At 45.8% G+C, this 18,677-nt stretch overlaps 1 protein-coding gene across 2 annotated transcripts; it reads left to right on the top strand.

Moving 5' to 3' along the window:
- The first annotated feature begins 398 nt into the window (after window positions 1–398).
- Window positions 399–14,261, top strand: HMGCL (3-hydroxy-3-methylglutaryl-CoA lyase). 2 transcript variants are annotated; one of them, XM_083751241.1, is made up of 10 exons: window positions 399–546; window positions 3,373–3,456; window positions 5,443–5,550; window positions 5,967–6,062; window positions 7,465–7,613; window positions 8,132–8,195; window positions 9,300–9,488; window positions 10,395–10,520; window positions 11,552–12,837; window positions 12,983–14,261. In XM_083751241.1, exons 1-9 carry the CDS (start codon window positions 511–513, stop codon window positions 11,651–11,653), a joined length of 954 nt encoding a protein of 317 aa, XP_083607367.1. In that variant the 5' UTR covers window positions 399–510; the 3' UTR covers window positions 11,654–12,837; window positions 12,983–14,261. The 2 variants fall into 2 exon arrangements, with proteins under 2 accessions (XP_083607367.1, XP_083607366.1); XM_083751240.1 differs by lacking the exon at window positions 399–546 and adding an exon at window positions 2,178–2,320.
- The last annotated feature ends 4,416 nt before the right edge of the window (window positions 14,262–18,677 follow it).

Raw genomic sequence — 18,677 nt, 5'->3', positions numbered from 1 at the left:
TTCCAATGAACATCCTGGTTCAATCATTAATTGCAGTGCTGTGAAGTAACAGTCAACCTCAAAAGCTCAAGCTCAGTGCCAGTTAGGGGGATCCAAAAAATGCAATTGATGTCATCTGTCTCCTGGCTTGGGGACATTGGCAAATAGCCTTTGGCATTGATCATCCCTTGCAACATACTGAGGAAAATGCCATGATGATAAAATGCTGAGTATATACTGGGCATACAAACTCTCTTGGCACTGGGTTGCAACCATTGTGAACTTTGCTGGGAGGGAGGAGAATAGTAACACACCTTTTTGCTTCATTCCATAGATCCTTGGGTGAAAGGAATATCTTAAGTAAACAAAATTGGCAGTTTTAGAGCCAAAACAAATAGCTCTTATCTCAGAGCCACAGGCTTCTGTTACTTTAGTGGTATAAATGCGCATAGGGCAGTGCTGCAAGTCACCCGTGCAGGCCAAGCTAAGTCAAACCCCTGTCTGTGTGAGCAGGAGACACCAGAGTGCAAAATGGGACCTTTACGAAGAGGAAGCCTGATGGGACAGGTATACTTTTCAAAAATGGGTGCAAATAGTATGTGTAATGAGTTGTTTCAGCTATTAGAAAAAATCATGGTTATCTCTTGTATCTTCCATGCACACTTGAGAATTTGGGTTACCCTGAATAAGGATGCATAGTACCATGCTGTATAGGTTGGGTTTTTTTTTTTTTTTGAAGGCCACTATAAATATGTTAGGTTGATAAGTGTAGCAAGCAAAATGAGTTGTAATTGATTATGTGTCATTACATTGCTTTCTTCAGCCTTTTAGTAAGTTGTGAAGAACACAAAGCAGGGCAGAAAGGTGGCATCAAGTATTTGGAAAGGATTTTCAGGTACGAACAGCAGCAGTTGGGAGTCGTCAAAAGCCATGTAGGGCTGCCATCCCTATTGTGCATAAGCTCAGATTGTTAGCAGGAAACTTCATAGTAGCCATGTGACTAATGCTAAGAGGTGGAAAAGTTATGGGGCAGAGAGATAACAGGTAAAATCTAATAAAGTTTTTAAAAAAAAGAGATAACAGGAAATCAGACTTGATCAGGAAGAGCTTTGAAGGTGAGGGATTTGCTTCAGATGTTGAGGTTCAAGCATACCTCAAATATGCAAAAAAGTGAAACTGATGAGGAATTATTTTATGGCGCAGTATCTTATCCATGTTGCTTGTGTGTCGTGCTTACCTTTGTCAAAAACAATCCTTGTTACGCTTGTATGAGTCTGGTGACATTTTATACATAGAGAGAGCTGGATTTAGGTTTGATGAGGCCCTAAGCTACTGAAGGTAATGGGGCCCTTTGTATGTCCAGCTGTCCTTTGTCAACAACAAATTGTCACTGTGTTTTGTGTTGAATATATGCTATATGGTAATTTATGGACCTAACAGGTATCTAAAGCCATTTGCACATAATAGGAGCCTATACAAAACAAAACACTGTTGCTATAGGTTCTATTTTATTTGTTTTTTAACTTATGCTTCGGAAATGTACATCGGGTTTTTTCCTTTTAGTTTTTTTGGGGGGCCCAAGAGAATGGGGCCCTAAGCTATAGCTTGTTTAGCTTATAGGTAAATCCGGCACAGAGCTCTAACAGTTGTAGCCGGTCAGAAAATACAGGAAGCGCCTATTCCCTTCTTGAAAGCCTCCCAGGGCCAACGCCTACTTGGAGGCGGCAGCTACTAATGCCAAGAGCAGGCATAGGCAAACTCCGGCCCTCCAGATGTTCGCGACTACAATTCCCATCATCCCTGACCACTGGTCCTGTTAGCTAGGGATCATGGTAATTGTAATCCCAAACATCTGAAGGGCCGGAGTTTGCCTATGCCTGGCCAAGAGGATGTCTGCCACGAAGGGCATTTCGCCTAATTCATCAAAGCACTTCTTATGCTGTCCTCTCAAGCTCTGGTTCTGGATGCCGCACTCCCAGCTGCGCGGCGGCGCCAGCCACTGCTACTCCGCCAAGGGCGAGGGAGGCACTCTGCACATGCTCAGGCGCAAGCGCAAAGGGCATAAAACAAACCGCCCCCCTCCCGTGGCGGGGTCTCCCATTCTCGGCCACTTGTCAGGCAGAGATTCACCAGGTGAAGCCCTGCCCGCATTGCTAGCAAGGCGAACGCGCCAGCGCCGCCCACTCCGCCGCACGCGCATCGAGGGAAGCGGGTCACGTGGAGGAACAAAGCCCTCCCGCCGTCACGTGACCTGCTTCTAGTCGCGGACTCTCGCTGGAGAAGCGGCGACATGGTGGCGGCCAAGCGTGCGCTCCCGCGGCTGGTGGCTTCGCTGCGGCCGGTGAGCGGGAGAGCAGAGCTGGGGCGGGTCCAGGCTGGGAAGTGGGACGTTGCTGCTTCGGGCGCTGCGGTTGTGGGGAGCCGTGTCCCTAAGCTGCCCTGGCAGCTGCTATGGGGTGGCCTGCGAACGACAGGGACTACCTCCAGATGTTTTCTACATCGTCCCCAGACAGGCTGCTTGTGGGGCCTGTGGGGAGGGCACGCTTCAGGTTAGTTGTTGCGCTGCAACCTCCCGAGCTCCACCAGCTGCAGCCTGGTGTGCAAGATAAACACTTGCAAAGGCTCGCAGCAGATTGAGACTGGCGAGAGCAACAATTGCACTTTTGCCGGAGAATGGTAGAGGTCCGTTTCGTTTGCAAGTTCTCCAGAAAACCAAAGACCAGTCCCAAAGGTTTTTACTAACTTGTGAATCACTGAATAAGAACATGTTTTACGGATGTATGTATGTACAGGAATATAGGTTTTTTAAAAAAATGATGCACTTACCCAGGGTTCTCTGGGGAAATACATGAATAAAGTGCTGTGAGGCATGAGGAATCATTTCGAGGTGGGCTTATAGTCATTCCACGCACAAATCCATTCCACTTTAAGCTTTCTTCATTTCAGCATATTAGGATTCCCGCCCCTCTCCAGGATGTAAGGGATGGCATTTTGTTGTTGCTGTTCTGAAACAATTGGGAGTCCTTGCTGATCTACTATAAATCTGTCAGAGATCTATCAGTACTGTAGATCATTGTCTACATTCTTCCCACCCTTCCAAAAATGCTAGAAGGGCAAGATGTCAAGCTTAGTTGAATCTACTCTATATTTTGGTTTTTGCCCTCCGTGAATTGGTTTTAATCTCTATGAATTTGTCCTGAACCCCATTTAAAGCCATCCAAATCGGGGACCATCGCTACATCCTTTAGTTTAGCTATGTACTGTACCAAGATGGACTTCATATCTCTTTTCATTAATTATTCCTTAGGCATGTTGACTGATAAGAACATTGTGAAAATGTATTGTTCATCCCAGTTGTAAATAAATAAATTTATCATTTTCCCCCCTCTACAGCTCAGCTCAACAGCAGCTGGTACACTTCCCAAATATGTGAAAATAGTTGAGGTCGGTCCAAGAGATGGCTTGCAAAATGAAAAGGTAAATGACTCCTGATAAGCTATTTGTCTTGTTCCTGAAATCTACAATAATTTGTTCTCATGAACCTGCTCTTTCAACATCTGCGCTATTTTGATTTTGCTGCCAACTAGAACATGGGTCACAGCTCAAAAATTCCATCCTCACCCTTTCATCCTACTTTGTCTGTTTCTGGCAATTTCTGTATATTGATCACTAGAAATGCATCACTCCAGGCTGGTGGGTCACATTAGACTCACCTCAGAGACTTAGGGCTGGGCAAACTGCAGTCTCTGCTGCTCAATTTCTCATTTGTTCATTTCAATACAGCAGCTTATATAAATTGAATCAGTCTGTGAAATGGGTACCGGTACATCCTACTGCACAGATGATGCAAAGATGCCATGGACCATCATAAGGAGCACCTGGAGAGATAACATTTCATAACATGCTCTAATCTAACATTTTGTGATCTTTGTTGCATTTCATCAGATTCATATGAGCATGCACAGTAGTATGTATAATGTTTGCACGCTCTGGGTTGAAAAGCACTCCGCATTACACAGACCTTGATAGTTTCAGTTTTTAAGGATTTAAGGTGGCATTGTGATCAGGAGATTGGCACCCTAATGAGTGGTGCTGACAATAACATTTAGTATTTATGTCCCTCTTTCTTTGCTCAAAATGCTTTTGCATACCTTATCTTTGTTCAAACAGCAAACATGTAAGGTAGGTCAGTGGTGTTGTACCCATATTGCAAATGGGAGATTGAGGCTCAGAGAATAGTTTGCCGAAGGCTACTTCCATAGCAGAGGCAAGATTTGAACTGGGCACTTCCTGGGTCATAGCAAGCTTAGCTCCTTAGCCACTACATTTTACCAGCTCTTGCCTTGAAATGGCACAATTCAGAAATATCGAAGAATTTCTGTACTAGGAGGAGAAGCTGCAAGAGCCCGGCCTGGAGTCAGAATTGTCCTGTCTGCCTCTGGCTTCAGTGGGAGCCTTTGCAGCTTGTAGGATGTGTATGGTTTTGTTTATGCCTGTGAACCATATCTTGGAAGTTCCATTGGGGGATTTTAGCATTCTTACCTGCACCCCATAGAGATACTGACTTCATAAAGGCATAATGAAAAATCCTGTTGGAATACCAACCAGTGGTCTGTCTAGCCCCATACCCAGATTCCCAAGTGGCCAACACAGTGCCCCTGAGAAGCCCACGGGGGAGTAATGGGCCTCTCCTGCTGCTTTTGCTTCACAGAAACTGGTATTCAGAGGCATAATGCTTCTAAACTGGAAGGTTGCCTATTGGCATCTTGACTAGCAGCCATTGATAGACCACTTCTCCTCTCTGAATTTCTCCGATCCTCTTCTAAAGCTATTTAATCATTGCAGGTAGCCAACTAGGTAAAACAGTACAAGTTCTGACCTACGGTAACTGTGGAGAGAGAGGGGAAAATATCTCCCAATACACAAAGTCAGAGCCAGGGAGTTTGTTTAAGGCTTGACGTGAATGTTTACCCATTGCAAAGTCTGTCCAGCGTTACCACGTTGCAAAACAGGAAATCTTTGTCCCTCTGGCAGGCTGTGTGGTGCGCAATACTCACAGTGATGCAAAATTGACTAACAATGTCAGCTCCCCTGAGTTCAGTGTAGCTGGTTCTTACGTATTTATTGTTTATTATAATAGGAGATTTTTAGTCTTCTCCATTCTCAAAAGCTCAAGGTCAGATGCAGTATAAAAATTAAAGAAATGCAAAAAGGTTGTGGTAATTCACCTATCTATAAAAAACAATAAGAAGATCATTGTATAAGGATCCCAGCCATTTCCACTCCCTTGTCTCCAATAAGAGGCATCCTTCTTGCCTTCCAGTTTGTGATCCTCCACCTCAGTGGCCTTCCCTAACCCTTCGAAGCCACTTTTGTTCTACTTCAGGGAAGGGTTTGATTATACTTTCTGGAAGGGATTGTGGAATTGTTACAAGTGGGAAATGTGTTTCTCTCTTTTTGTAGAACATCGTCCCCACCCATGTGAAAATTGACTTAATCAACATGCTGTCGGAAACGGGTCTTTCGGTCATAGAAGCTACCAGTTTTGTGTCTCCCAAATGGATTCCTCAGGTCAGTATGGGTGAGCCTCAAATTCACGTTGCTGACGTGTGAGTCTCATAGTGGGTTGCAGTAAAGAGAGTGGCTCCCTGCTTCTCCCGTAACCTTGCTGGGTGGCTTAGATAAATTACTGTGTCTCAGTTTGAGCATTGTTCTCAAAGCCGCCTGTTATTGTAAAACGTTGTTCAGAAAGCTAGAGTCCCCCTTTAAAAACCAGCTAATAATGGAAGCAGAGCTTGCAAGAGGAGTCTGCTTTTCATTGAGGAAAGTCTTGTCAACAGTTTAAAAATACTTTTCATTTGCCGCCTAACAATCCTATTTCTTTTTCTCATTTTGATCTGCGAGGGTTTGGAAGCTTTAAGGTGCTCCCCTCTTTTACAGTGGAAAATTAAAATCCTGTCTTTTACGTTCTTCGTTTTGCAACTTAGATGGCTGATCATACTGAAGTCATGCAAGGGATTCGGAAAGTTCCTGGGATCAGCTACCCTGTTTTGACTCCCAACCTCAAAGGCTTCCAAGCAGCGGTAAGGAAGATGGCAGTGCAGGAGCTCTGAGGTCATGGCTTTAGTAGGGAGAAATACACAACTATGACTATAATTTCATATCCTGTTCCAGGTATGGTGCACCTGGACAGGCAGCTCATTTATTTAAATACAGGAGGCACATCTCCCCCCCCCCCCCGAATTGAACTCAGTGAAGGTGCTTGTATATGTAAAAACCTGTAGGCCATGCTGGGAAAAGCCTCTCCAGCATCACAGGAATCTCAATTAGCTGAATGTAGCCTTGAATCGAGTCAACTAGACCCATTTTGGGACAATTTTTGTACATTATTTATTTGTTGATTGTATTGATTAGTCAGTTTTTTTCCAGAAAGGTGAACTCAGGGTGACTTACAAATAGGAACTTTAAAAACAAGTGAAAAGAAGAATAGGTAAAGGTAAAGTGCTTGTGCCAATAACACGTATAATAGATCAGATCCATCCCACTAAGGCAGAGGTCCCCTACCCTGCACCTTGCAAAGGCTTTCACTGCTGCCCCAGGCAGGTGTCCCAGAGACTAAGTTTTTTTATAAAAAACAACAACAACCCAGTCTCTATTCCTCATAGGAAGAAAGTTTTGGGGCAAAATGTTCAGGTACCTTCTAATCAATTTCTGTGAAATGAGAGCGAGTGTGATGTTGCCACCTGGTGCTGCGAAATGCAACATCATTTATACGTGTAGAATCAATATTATGTGATTTCCACAACCAGGAGCAGCCGGACATAGCTGACGTCCCATGGTTAGCATAAGGTTGTTGGGGAGGTACCATACTTTTCCTCTATAAGACGCCCCCGTGTATAAAACTACCCCTCACATTTTAGAAAAAGGGAGTAGATTGCTCAGAGTTGTTGAGCTTTTTTTGCCAAAATTCGCTCACCCACACGCGATGCGAAGTCAGCCTCCCGTTTGTCCCATCACCAGCAGAAGCTGCCAATCACCCACCCAGCTGCCAAGATATCAGCCAATCAACACTGCCCATTGACAGTAGCAACCAATAACATGCATAATAGTGACTGACAGCCGCGGCAGCAACCAATCAAACATCCACCCTATGCACTACCCATGTATAAGACAACCCCCACTTTTTAGTATGATTTTTAAAGAAATAAACACAGTCTTATACACGGAAAAGTACAGTAACTAATTTTGAGTTATGCCACGCCGCCCCTAGCCATTTTGTGACTGGCCCCCCACAGCGCTTCTCAACATTCAAAAAGTGCCCCCAATCCAAAAAGGTTGGCGACCCCTGCGTTAAAAGATAAGCAGAAAATCAAGATTGCTTGCAGTCACCACCTGAGTTTGAAAATTAAATTGTTGTCACTCACCAGCACCTGCGTTCACTTATCAGAGGGAGTGATATATAGGGTATATTCCCTGTATTGGCAGGTGGCAGCAGGAGCTAAGGAGGTGTCAATCTTCGGGGCAGCATCAGAACTTTTCACAAAGAAGAACATCAACTGTTCCATTGAGGAGAGTCTGGACAGATTCAGTGACGTCCTGAGTGCAGCTAAAGAAACCAGTATCCCCGTCCGAGGGTAAGCTTTAGGGCCATGTGCTAACTGAGGTGTTGAGCGTTCCTCTCTACCTGCTAATCTACCGTGATTTATTTATTATTGTTACATTTACAAATGGGCTGGTGAAGCTTGGGAGAGGAGAGGGGATTCAGAACCAAAATACTGGATCGTCTCTGAGATGGCCTGAAGGAGCTTTCCATAATGCAGTCCTGATAAGCCATAATTGGGGGTGTGGCCATCGGTTGCTGTCTTCCATGTACGTGAGGAAACAGCTGACGCTCCCCAGTAGGTGAGCAAAGGAGCTCTTCACATTTTATGTGATGGAGTGAGGATTCTGGTGTATATAACAGGCTGTGGTGAGGTTTTCATTCCACAGGCTTCGCCGTAAATCCCTAGGAGCTATTCTTATTCTGCAAATGATTTATAGGTCACGTGTGAGGCCGGTGGTCTGAGGCTGCCGTTCTGGTTGTGTAAAAGGCATTTGAAACTCCTGCATGTATTGGGTATAATATTGCCTGTTCTTTCCCCTCTGCATGCAGGTATGTCTCCTGTGTCCTTGGCTGCCCATATGAAGGCAAGATTTCTCCTGCTAAAGTAGCAGAAGTGAGTATATGTTGCAGTTGGATGTTGTGGCATCCATTGTGCACCCAGCATCAATACTGAAAGGCATTTGTGGGCGGTGGTGGCCTTCTATCTTTGATATTCTTGGTAACCTCAGTCACACATCAGCACTGCGTGTTGCAGCTGCCGTCGTTTCAGTTCTCAGTGCAAGGTGAAAAAAGCAAAAGGCGCCTTTTTCAAGAAGGAATTGCACTTTGCAAAGAGCATAGGGCTGCCATCCCAAATGGCAGCCCTGTATTAAGTTGGTGTGTGTATATATGTGATATAGGCACACACACACACACACCCCATTCACCTTGCACTGTGTTCTGACAGCAGTGCAGGGATGGGAAGAGCCCAGTACTGGGCCAGGTGAAAGAAGGGGTTGACTTAGTAAAAGGCAGCTGCATGTATTTTATCCTCACCACCAGCAGCCAACAATGTGAAGAGCAGGAAAACGCACACTGTAATAGGACATGGGGTGAATGGAAGTATATGTTATGCAACGGGAAGATGGAACTCAGCCAGGGGCTCTCGCTTTTTGCATTGTCCCTGTGCTCTTTACATTGTGTAGCTCAAACTTTAAATGGTAGGTCTGCATGGGAAGCGCAGTAGTAGAGCACATGCTTTGCTGCGCAGAAAGTCACAGATTCGGTCCCTACCCTCTCCAAGTAGGTCTGGGGACAACCCTGTGTATCTGAAGAAGTGTGCATGCACACGAAAGCTCATACCAAGAACTGACTTAGTTGGTCTTTAAGGTGCTACTGGAAGGATTTTTTTTTGTTTTGACTATGGCAGACCAACACGGCTACCTATCTGTAAATGGGGACAACCCTGTCTGAGATCCCGTAGAGCCACTGCCACTCACTCTAAACCAGGGTTTCCCAAATGTGGGTCTCCAGCAGTTTTTGGACTACAACTCCCATCATCCCTACCTAGTAGGACCCGTGGTCAGGGATGATGGGAGTTGTAGTCCAAAAACAGCTGGAGACGTAAGTTTGGGAAACTGCTCTAAACAACACTGAGCTAGACGGGCCGGTGGTCTGAGTTGGTGTCAGGCAGCTTCGTGTGTTGGAAATTCTGTAAATGTTCTGTTCTCTGCTGCAGGTTTCAAAGAAAATGTATGCCATGGGGTGCTACGAGATTTCCCTTGGTGATACCATTGGCGTTGGGACCCCCGGCAACATGAAGGACATGCTCTCTGCTGTCATGAAGGAGGTGCCTCTTGGAGCCCTGGCTGTTCACTGCCATGACACTTACGGGCAGGCACTCGCCAACACGCTGGTAGCGCTTCAGGTGACTTCCTCGCTGGTTTCATAGCTCAAGACATAATTCACTAAAATGGGTGGCGCCCAATCCACATGCTAGCCACGAACAAGCCCTGGTCATTGGCCAATCTTGCCTGGGATAGAGATTTTATTTTTATTTTGACAGTTTATGTATTGCTTAATTGGAATTGCCTATAAGCCATGTACAAGAAACTTAGTACAGTGCAGATAAAAATCAATTGAAACAAACAAAAGATTAGAATTCTGTTAAAATGCCTCCTGGAATGAAAAGCAGTCTTCAGTAGTAAGTAGTAACAAAGAGGGGACCTGTCTGACCTCAGCTGGAAGGAAGTTCTATAAAATCGGGTCCTCTGAATGCACAGCTCCTGGCACATATAAGCTGTGCATCTGAGCCATGGGGGACCACTAACAGTGACTCTCCAAAGAGCTCAGTGACCTGGAATGGATAAAAGGGTCCCTGGGGCATGTTTTGGCCCCACAAAAGGCATTCGGACTACATATAAAACAGGATCCACGCAGAAGGAATGCTCTTAAGAGTCTTTCCAGCATACATCCACCTTCCCCAAATCATACAAGAATTTCTGATACCCTGGAAGAAAGGGAGGTGATCTATTTTATTTTATTTTTGCAAAAGAAAAGGCAGGCAGAACCCCTTACCTGGATTTTCAGTCTTAATTCAGTGATGGGAAACCTGTGGCTTTCCCAGTTGTTGGCTCACAGCTCCCCTCATCCCTGGCCATTGGCCATGCTAGCTGGGGCTAATGAGAGCTCATTAGCTGGGGCTAATGAGACCCACATCAAAAGGGCCACCAGTTCCACATCCCTGGTCTAGTTAATCAGCCCATAAGTTGGCTATTTCACTGGACGGACCAGGCAGGACGTTTCCTTAGAACGGCTCTGCTTCTGTTCACAGATGGGCGTGAATGTGGTCGATTCCTCAGTCGCTGGCCTTGGTGGCTGCCCCTATGCCCAAGGAGCATCTGGGAATGTGGCCACAGAAGACATGGTGTACATGCTCAACGGTCTTGGCATCCACACTGTAAGTACTTGGTCATAGGAGGGGGACACACTTGTCTTGGGTTTGGGAGTTAGTACAAGGCACGTTTGTCTTTATTTTGCTTTGGTAGAGATGGGTGTCTGTGGCCCTCGTTGGCTGATTAGCTGCTATTGTATTTGATGTCTCTCCCAACTAGAGCATCCAGCCGAGCTTTATCTGCCACTGTGTGTCAAGTTGTATATGTGTTGGAAACAGGTTGTCTGAAGTTTTCCACTGCATGAGGTCACTGCATGACTTGCCTCAAAATTATATTCTTCTGAGTAAGAGATGTATCTTTGGTCACCTTCATACCATCCATTTAAAGCATTCCTATGCCACTTTTAAGTCTATCCCCACCCCCAACAAATCCTGAGAACTGAATTTTGTTAGGGGTGTGCATAGTTGTCAGGTGTAGCTTTGTGGGGGAAATTTGTTGTTTAGTTGTTTAGTCATTTCCGACTCTTTGTGACCCCCTGGACGCCAGGCACTCCTGTCTTCCACTGCCTCCCGCAGTTTGGTCAAACTCATGCTGGTAGCTTCGAGAACACTGTCCAACCATTTCGTCCTCTGTCGTCCCCTTCTCCTTGTGCCCTCCATCTTTCCCAACATTGGGGTCTTTTCCAGAGAGTCTTCTCTTCTCATGCTGGGGGAAATAGGGGTCTCCTAATGGGCTCTGTTAACAAACTACATTTCCCTGGATACTTTGACGAAAGCCATCGTTGTTAACATGGTATAGGAGTACTTTAAATTAATGGTGTGGATGTGACCTCTGAGTAAGAGCACATGTTTTTGGGTGTAGAAGGTCTTTGGTTCAATTCTCTGCATCTCCCCTTTTTTTAAAAAAAAGAAAGAAAGAAAGTGGGAGGACCTCAGTTTACTGGGCTGGAAAGACCAGTGTTTGAATCTTTGGATAACAGCTGACAGTCCAAAGAGCAGGCAGTACTAGACTAGATGGACAAATGATCTGACGTCATCTAATGCAGCTTTGAATGTACAAGTAAGCAGCTGTGTCTCTCTTCTTCTTCCCTATGAAGGGTGTGGAGCTCACAAAACTTCTGGACGCAGGAACCTTTATTTGCAAGGCGCTGAACAGGAGGACCAATTCAAAAGTGGCACAGGCCTCCTGCAAACTGTGAAGCAGAGCAGCGCCTTTACGGGACTTGTTGGATGCAAAACTACAAGCGACACTCTGGAATCTGCCATGTTTGCACTTGGTCTCCTCTCCTAACTTTATTTAAGCACTCTCCGGACTCGACAGCAGGAAGATGAGTCAGCCAAATTTTACCCTGAAAAGAGACATTAAAAAAAGTAGTCTAAAGCACTGTATTTGCACTTGGTTGGATATCTTGGGCTTCGCAAAGAACTTGAGTCCTTCCCACTGGTCACAACTTGCCTCCAAGGAACAGATTTGTTGCAAGGGGTCATAAAAAGAGCCCTGCTGGGTTGGGCCAAAGGCCTATCATAGTCCAGCACTTTGTTCTCACAGTGGCTAACCAAGAGTCCTATGGGAAGCTCACAAGCAGGACCAGAGTGCAGTGGGGCCCTCCTCACCTGGGGGTCCCTCCAAATGATATTCAGAAGAATACTGCTTCTGATAGGGGAGGGAGAACCTAGCCATAGTGGTTCATAGCCTTATCTACCATGAATTTGCCTTTTAAAGCCAACCAAGTTGGGGGTCGTCCCTACATATTTTGGGAGCAAATGCCCTAGTTTAAAAACTGCAGTTTGTGAAGAATAACTTCCTTTTTCCTGTCTCGAATCTTCCAGCATCAATTGGAGCTTTTTAAAACATTCATCTTCATGGGAGCATCCTGAGTTCCTATATACCTCTATCCCTATTTATATTTTTGGACCCTGCATTTGCTTGGGCCATAATTTATATTTTCCTCTTCTCTCATTCGGAGTCTCCTAATGCGGCGTTGTGGTTGCGTCAACAGTGCACTGTGGAGTACCCTCCCCCCCCCCCCAACCAGGATGCCTTTCGCAGTCAACTTGTGGGGATATAAGTGGGCAACCCAAAACAGGCAGTAGATTTTGCCTTCTGTTCACCGCACCTATCCCAAGGTTGCCCAACTTGCAAAAAAAGAATTGACCAATTAAATAAATAATAAATATTTTGTTATTTATACCCCACCCATATGCTACTTTCTATATCTAAAAGCAAGTAGCCTCTCTGAAACCTTTGCTGAAATCGTCTTGTTGGGCCTCAGAGGGTGGGATTCTGGTCTGACCCCCCCAACTCCTGTCCCATGAAGACTCCCTCTTGTAGAACAAGCCCATCACAAGCTCCTCCTGCTGCCAGTATCCATGCCAGTTCAGAGTTGGTGTCAGAATGGCAATAGCACCCTTCCTTCCCTGGTACAAATCTGCACCAGCTATGTTTACTTCCAGCCATAAATAAATGATACCATGGGTGACACAGCTGGTAATGCCAAGGTTGCAGGTTTGATCCCCATATGGGACAGCTGCACATTCCTGCATTGCAGGGAGTTGGACTAGATGATCCTCAGGGTCCCAACTCTACAATTCTATGATTCTGTGTCATCCTAATGTCCGTATGGCGCTCACCCTTTTGCTTCCTGGTTCCTTCACTGCTTATAGTTCCCTTTACCTTTCATAGGCTCTTAAGTCTTCCTGAAGAAGAGGAACAGCAAAGGCTTCAGGGCTTGATAGCTTTCTGGCAATTCTAACATACCTGTGCTGGAGGAATTGGTGCCAAATGATTGTTAGCTTCTTGTTGCTGAGGAAATCCTTCAGAACTGGTTAGAGCAAAGGTAGCAAACCTGTGGCCCTTCAGTTCTGGGACTCCCCAGACAGCCCATGCCTTACAGCAGGCATGGCCAGACTTGGCCCTCCAGCTGTTTTGGGAATACAGCTCCCATCATCCCTAGCTAGGAGGACCAGTGGTCAGGGATGATAGGAATTGTAGTCCCAAAACAGCTCAAGGGCCAAGTTTGGCCATGCTTGCCTTAGAGGTACATGTGGTGTTCAATATGCCAGCCACATGTGTTGATACCCATGCTGGCTTGCGCTGATGGGAGCTGAAGTCCAGCACATCTGGAGGGCACTCGGTTGGCCCCAGGGGGGAGGGCTGAAATAGAATATATGGAAAGGGGTTGTTCTGGTTTTCTATATAGAAGGTAAAGGGAAGGGAATTATTAGGTAAATAAGCAAGTTGTGCCTGGTCCTGGGCAGAGTTGGCTTGGCCACTGTGACACCTGCATAGGTAACCTTAAGACTGGACTGTTGTAACACACACTATGTGGAGCTGTTCTGGAAGCTTCAGCTGGTATGAAATGCAGCTGCAGGCTGGGGCAACATGCACATGTTACACTAATCCAAGGAGTTGCACTGACTGCAAACAAGCTGCTGGGCCAGGCTTTCAAGGATTTTGGTAATTACTTCTACTGCCCTAAGCAACTTGGTACCAGGATACCTGAGGCTCTTCCTGTTGGGCTGCAGCCTATGGAGCTACAGTTTGCAGCCACTGGAGGGAGAGTCTTTTCAGTGGTGGTACCCACACTATTAAACCTAAACCTCATTACATTGCACATCTTAAAACCACGTTGTGCCCCCAGGATTCTGGTGCTGTTTGGTCTCAGAATAAAGCTACCCTAGATTTTCAGTTGTGTTTCCTTCCCACATTTTAATGTTTTGATATGTATTTTAATATTGTTGTACACCACCTTGAGATGATGTGGGAGGTGGTATAGAAATGTTTTAAATAAAGTATTAGTTATAAAATCTGTTCTTTTTTGGAATTGCTGTGGATGGGCAAGGGGAGTGGAATGGAGGGCATATCAGGATCTTAATGAAGAGCACAAGCTTAACATGAGCCAACTGTGTGATGCAGCAGCAAAAAAAGCTAATGTAATTCAAGGCTGCATCAACAGAAGTTGTCCAGATCAAGGAATAGAGTGCCGCTCTATTCTGCCTTGGTCAGACCCCACCTGGAATACTGTGTCCAGTTTTAGGCGCCACAGTTTAAGGAGGATATTGACAAGCTGAAACATGTGCAGAGATTATCAAGAGTCTGGAAACCAAGCCTTATGAGGAACAGTTTTAAAAAATGTTTTCAAGGTCAGCTCCCCTGCACCTTTAACAACAGCCTGAAAAGCAGAATGTAACAGAGATTTCCCCATCTCTGTGTATATCCTTATGTCTGGAAAAGCTACACCTGCTAGGTTTTTTTGCAGGAGCAGGGCAGTAAAAATGTTGGTGGCTCAATTCCTACATTGCTGCTTTTGCAGGGAACAAGAGAATTAAGATCCATGCCAGTTCAATCTACTTTCTGGCCCCATCGCAGGTACTATGTTGAAACACAGTCACACCCTGTGGGTGTGCAGTTACATGACTGGGAGCCAACCTGCTTCAGAGAACAGGATATGGAGACACCAAAGTCACACAGTTCCTGGTCAGAGATAAAAGGGGAAGAAGCATGATAAGACTGGAACTCGCCTGGGCAGGCCAGACACCTGCAAGTGGAAATAAAGCATTAGGAAGAACAGCTGAGGGAGTTGAGTAAGTTTATCCTGAAGGCCGAGAAGTGATATGATAGCCATCTTCAAATATCTAAAGGGCTGTCACATGGAAGATGGAGCAGTGCTTGTTTTCTGCTGCTCCAGGGGGTAGGAGCTGAACCAACGGATTCAAGTTACAAGTAAGAAGATTCCAAGTAAACATCCGGAAGAACTTTCTGACAGAGCTGTTTGACAGTGGAAGGGACTCCCTCGGAAATGACGGACTCTCCTTCACTGAAGGCATTTTAAACATTGATTGAATGGCTATCGCTGCTGCTGCACGCAATGGCCACGCTGTAGCGTTCCTCTGTGCAAGGCACAATCTGTGGGAGATTAGCAGCCAAACCCAACAAGTGCATGTTCTGGCTAGTTAGCATGAGAAGGGGTAAGTCCACAGAGTTGTATTGCCGATAGCCAGATACTCAGCCCATAGAAATGCAATTCACAGAGAGGGCTCTGTGTGATGTCATTTCCCCTCCTCTCCTGGGGAGGAAGCAGCATATAGTACTTCCTGTTCTCTCTGCTCCTTTGACCAGTGTTGGATGCAGGCATGCCTCTGCTTGCCCCACCTTTAGGCCCAGGCCTGAAGCTGGTTATATTGTAAATAAAAGTATTTTGCCTGCATAGTTGTTACTGCTACTGTTGCTGTGAACCAATCCATGATTATAAAGTAAGTAAATATATTTTTAAACTTACTTCCTAAATTACTCCCTGATTCTTAATTAAACAGGGTAAAAAGGGGAAAGCCAGCTTCCTTCAGAGTTGGACTTGCTCCAAATAAGGTTTTACAGCTTAATTCCCTATGCTTTTAGTTTTGATGCCAAGGATGGGATTTGGAAACTCTGTTCAACCCACATGCATGGGTGTCTGGAGGGATACATTACAATCAATATATCCTCTCCAGCCCATTGAAACCCATTCCACAGAATCAGAGTCCACCCCCTGCAGAGAGGGGTGCCCGCTGTGCTTGGCTGAGGCATGGGGTGGGCTTGTTGTTGTTGTTTAGTAGTTTAGTTGTGTCCAACTCTTTGTGACCCCCTGGACCAGAGCACGCCAGGCACTCCTGTCTTCCACTGCCTCCTGCAGTTTGGTCAAACTTATGCTGATAGCTTTGAGAACACTATCCAACCATCTCGTCCTCTGTCGTCCCCTTCTCCTTGCGCCCTCCATCTTTCCCAACATCAGGGTCTTTTCCAGGGGGTCTTCTCTTCTCATGAGGTGGCTAAAGTATTGGAGCCTCAGCTTCACAATCTGTCCTTCCACTGAGCACTCAGGGCTGATTTCCTTCAGAATGGAGAGGTTTGATCTTCTTGCAGTCCATGGGACTCTCAAGATCTCCTCCAACACCATAACTCAAAAGCATCAATTCTTCGGCGATCAGCCTTCTTTATGGTCCAGCTCTCACTTCCATACATCACTACTGGGAAAACTATAGCTTTAACTATACGGACCTTTGTTGGCAAGGTGATGTCTATGCCTTTTAAGATGCTGTCTAGGTTTGTCATTGCTTTTCTCCCAAGAAGCAGGCGTCTTTTAATTTCGTGACTGCTGTCACCATCTGCAGTGACGATGGAGCCCAAGAAAGTGAAATCTCTCACTGCCTCCTTTTCTTCCCCTTCTATTTGCCAGGAGGTGATGGGCCCAGTGGCCATGATCTTCATTTTTTTGATGTTGAGCTTCAGACCCTATTTTGCGCTCTCCTCTTTCACCCTCATTTAAAGGTTCTTTAATTCCTCCTCACTTTCTGCCATCAAGGTTGTGTCATCTGCATATCTGAGGTTGTTGATATTTCTTCTGGCAATCTTAATTCCGGCATGGGATTCATCCAGCCCAGCCTTTCGCATGATGAATTCTGCATATAAGTTAAATAAGCAGGGAGACAATATACAGCCTTGTCGTACTCCTTTCCCAATTATGAACCAATCAGTTGTTCCATATCCAGTTCTAACTGAAGCTTCTTGTCCCACATAGATATTTCTCAGGAGACAGATAAGATGATCAGGCACTCCCATTTCTTCAAGAACTTGCCATAGTTTGCTGTGGTCGACACAGTCAAAGGCTTTTGCATAGTCAATGGGCTGGGTGTTCATCAGTATGCAGATGATACCCAGCTCTACCTCTCTTTTAAATCAGAACCAGTGAGGGCAGTGAAGGTCCTGTGTGAGTGTCTGGAGGCGGTTGGAGGATGGATGGAGGCTAACAGATTGAGGTTGAATCCTGACAAGACAGAAGTACTGTTTCTGGGGGACAGGAGGCGGGCAGGTGTGGAGGATTCCCTGGTCCTGAATAGGGTAACTGTGCCCCTGAAGGACCAGGTGCGCAGCCTGGGAGTCATTTTGGACTCACAGCTGTCCATGGAGGCACAGGTCAAATCTGTGTCCAGGGCAGCTGTTTACCAGCTCCATCTGGTACGTAGGCTGAGACCCTATCTGCCTGCGGACTGTCTCGCCAGAGTGGTGCATGCTCTGGTTATCTCCCGCTTGGACTACTGCAATGCACTCTACGTGGGGCTACCTTTGAAGGTGACTCGGAAACTACAACTAATCCAGAATGCGGCAGCTAGACTGGTGACTGGGAGCGGCCGCCGAGACCATATAACACCGGTCTTGAAAGACCTACATTGGCTCCCAGTATGTTTCCGAGCACAATTCAAAGTGTTGGTGCTGACCTTTAAAGCCCTAAACGGCCTCGGTCCAGTATACCTGAAGGAGCGTCTCCACCCCCATCATTCTGCCCGGACGCTGAGGTCCAGCGCCGAGGGCCTTCTCGCGGTTCCCTCATTGCGAGAAGCAAAGTTACAGGGAACCAGGCAGAGGGCCTTCTCGGTATTGGTGCCCACCCTGTGGAACGCCCTTCCAGCAGATGTCAAAGCGATAAACAACTACCTGACATTCAGAAGACATCTTAAGGCAGCCCTGTTCAGGGAAGTTTTTAACGTGTGATATTTTACTGTATTTTTGGTTTTTATGGAAGCCGCCCAGAGTGGCTGGGGAGGCCCAGCCAGATGGGCGGGGTATAAATAATAAATTATTATTATATTATTATAAGCAGAAGTAGATGTCTTTCTGGAACTCTCTAGCTTTCTCCATAATCCAGCGCATGTTTGCAATTTGGTCTCTGGTTCCTCTGCTTCTTCTAAATCCAGCTTGCACTTCTGGGAGTTCTCGGTCCACATACTGCTTGAGCCTTCCTTGTAGTATTTTAAGCATAACCTTGCTAGCGTGTGAAATGAGTGCAGTTGTGCGGTAGTTGGAGCATTCTTTGGCACTGCCCTTCTTTGGGATTGGGATGTAGACTGATCTTCTCCAATCCTCTGGCCACTGCTGAGTTTTCCAAACTTGCTGGCATATTGAGTGTAGCACCTTAACAGCATCATCTTTTAAAATTTTAAATAGTTAAGCTGGGATACCTTCACTTCCACTGGCCTTGTTATTAGCAGTGCTTTCTAAGGCCCATTTGATTTCACTCTCCAAGATGTCTGGCTCAAGGTCAGCAACCACACTACCGGGGGTGTACGAGACATCCATATCTTTCTGGTATAATTCCTCTGTGTATTCTTGCCACCTCTTCTTGATGTCTTCTGCTTCTGTTAGGTCCTTTCCACTTTTGTCCTTTATTATGGAAATCTTTGTATGAAATG

The sequence above is a fragment of the Podarcis gaigeae genome, assembly GCF_964106915.1.
Source record: "Podarcis gaigeae genome assembly, chromosome: 8".
In the NCBI taxonomy this organism is placed as follows: Eukaryota; Metazoa; Chordata; class Lepidosauria; order Squamata; family Lacertidae; genus Podarcis; species Podarcis gaigeae.
Note: the sequence above shows the minus strand (reverse complement) of the source record. Positions and strands in the feature narration are given on the sequence as shown.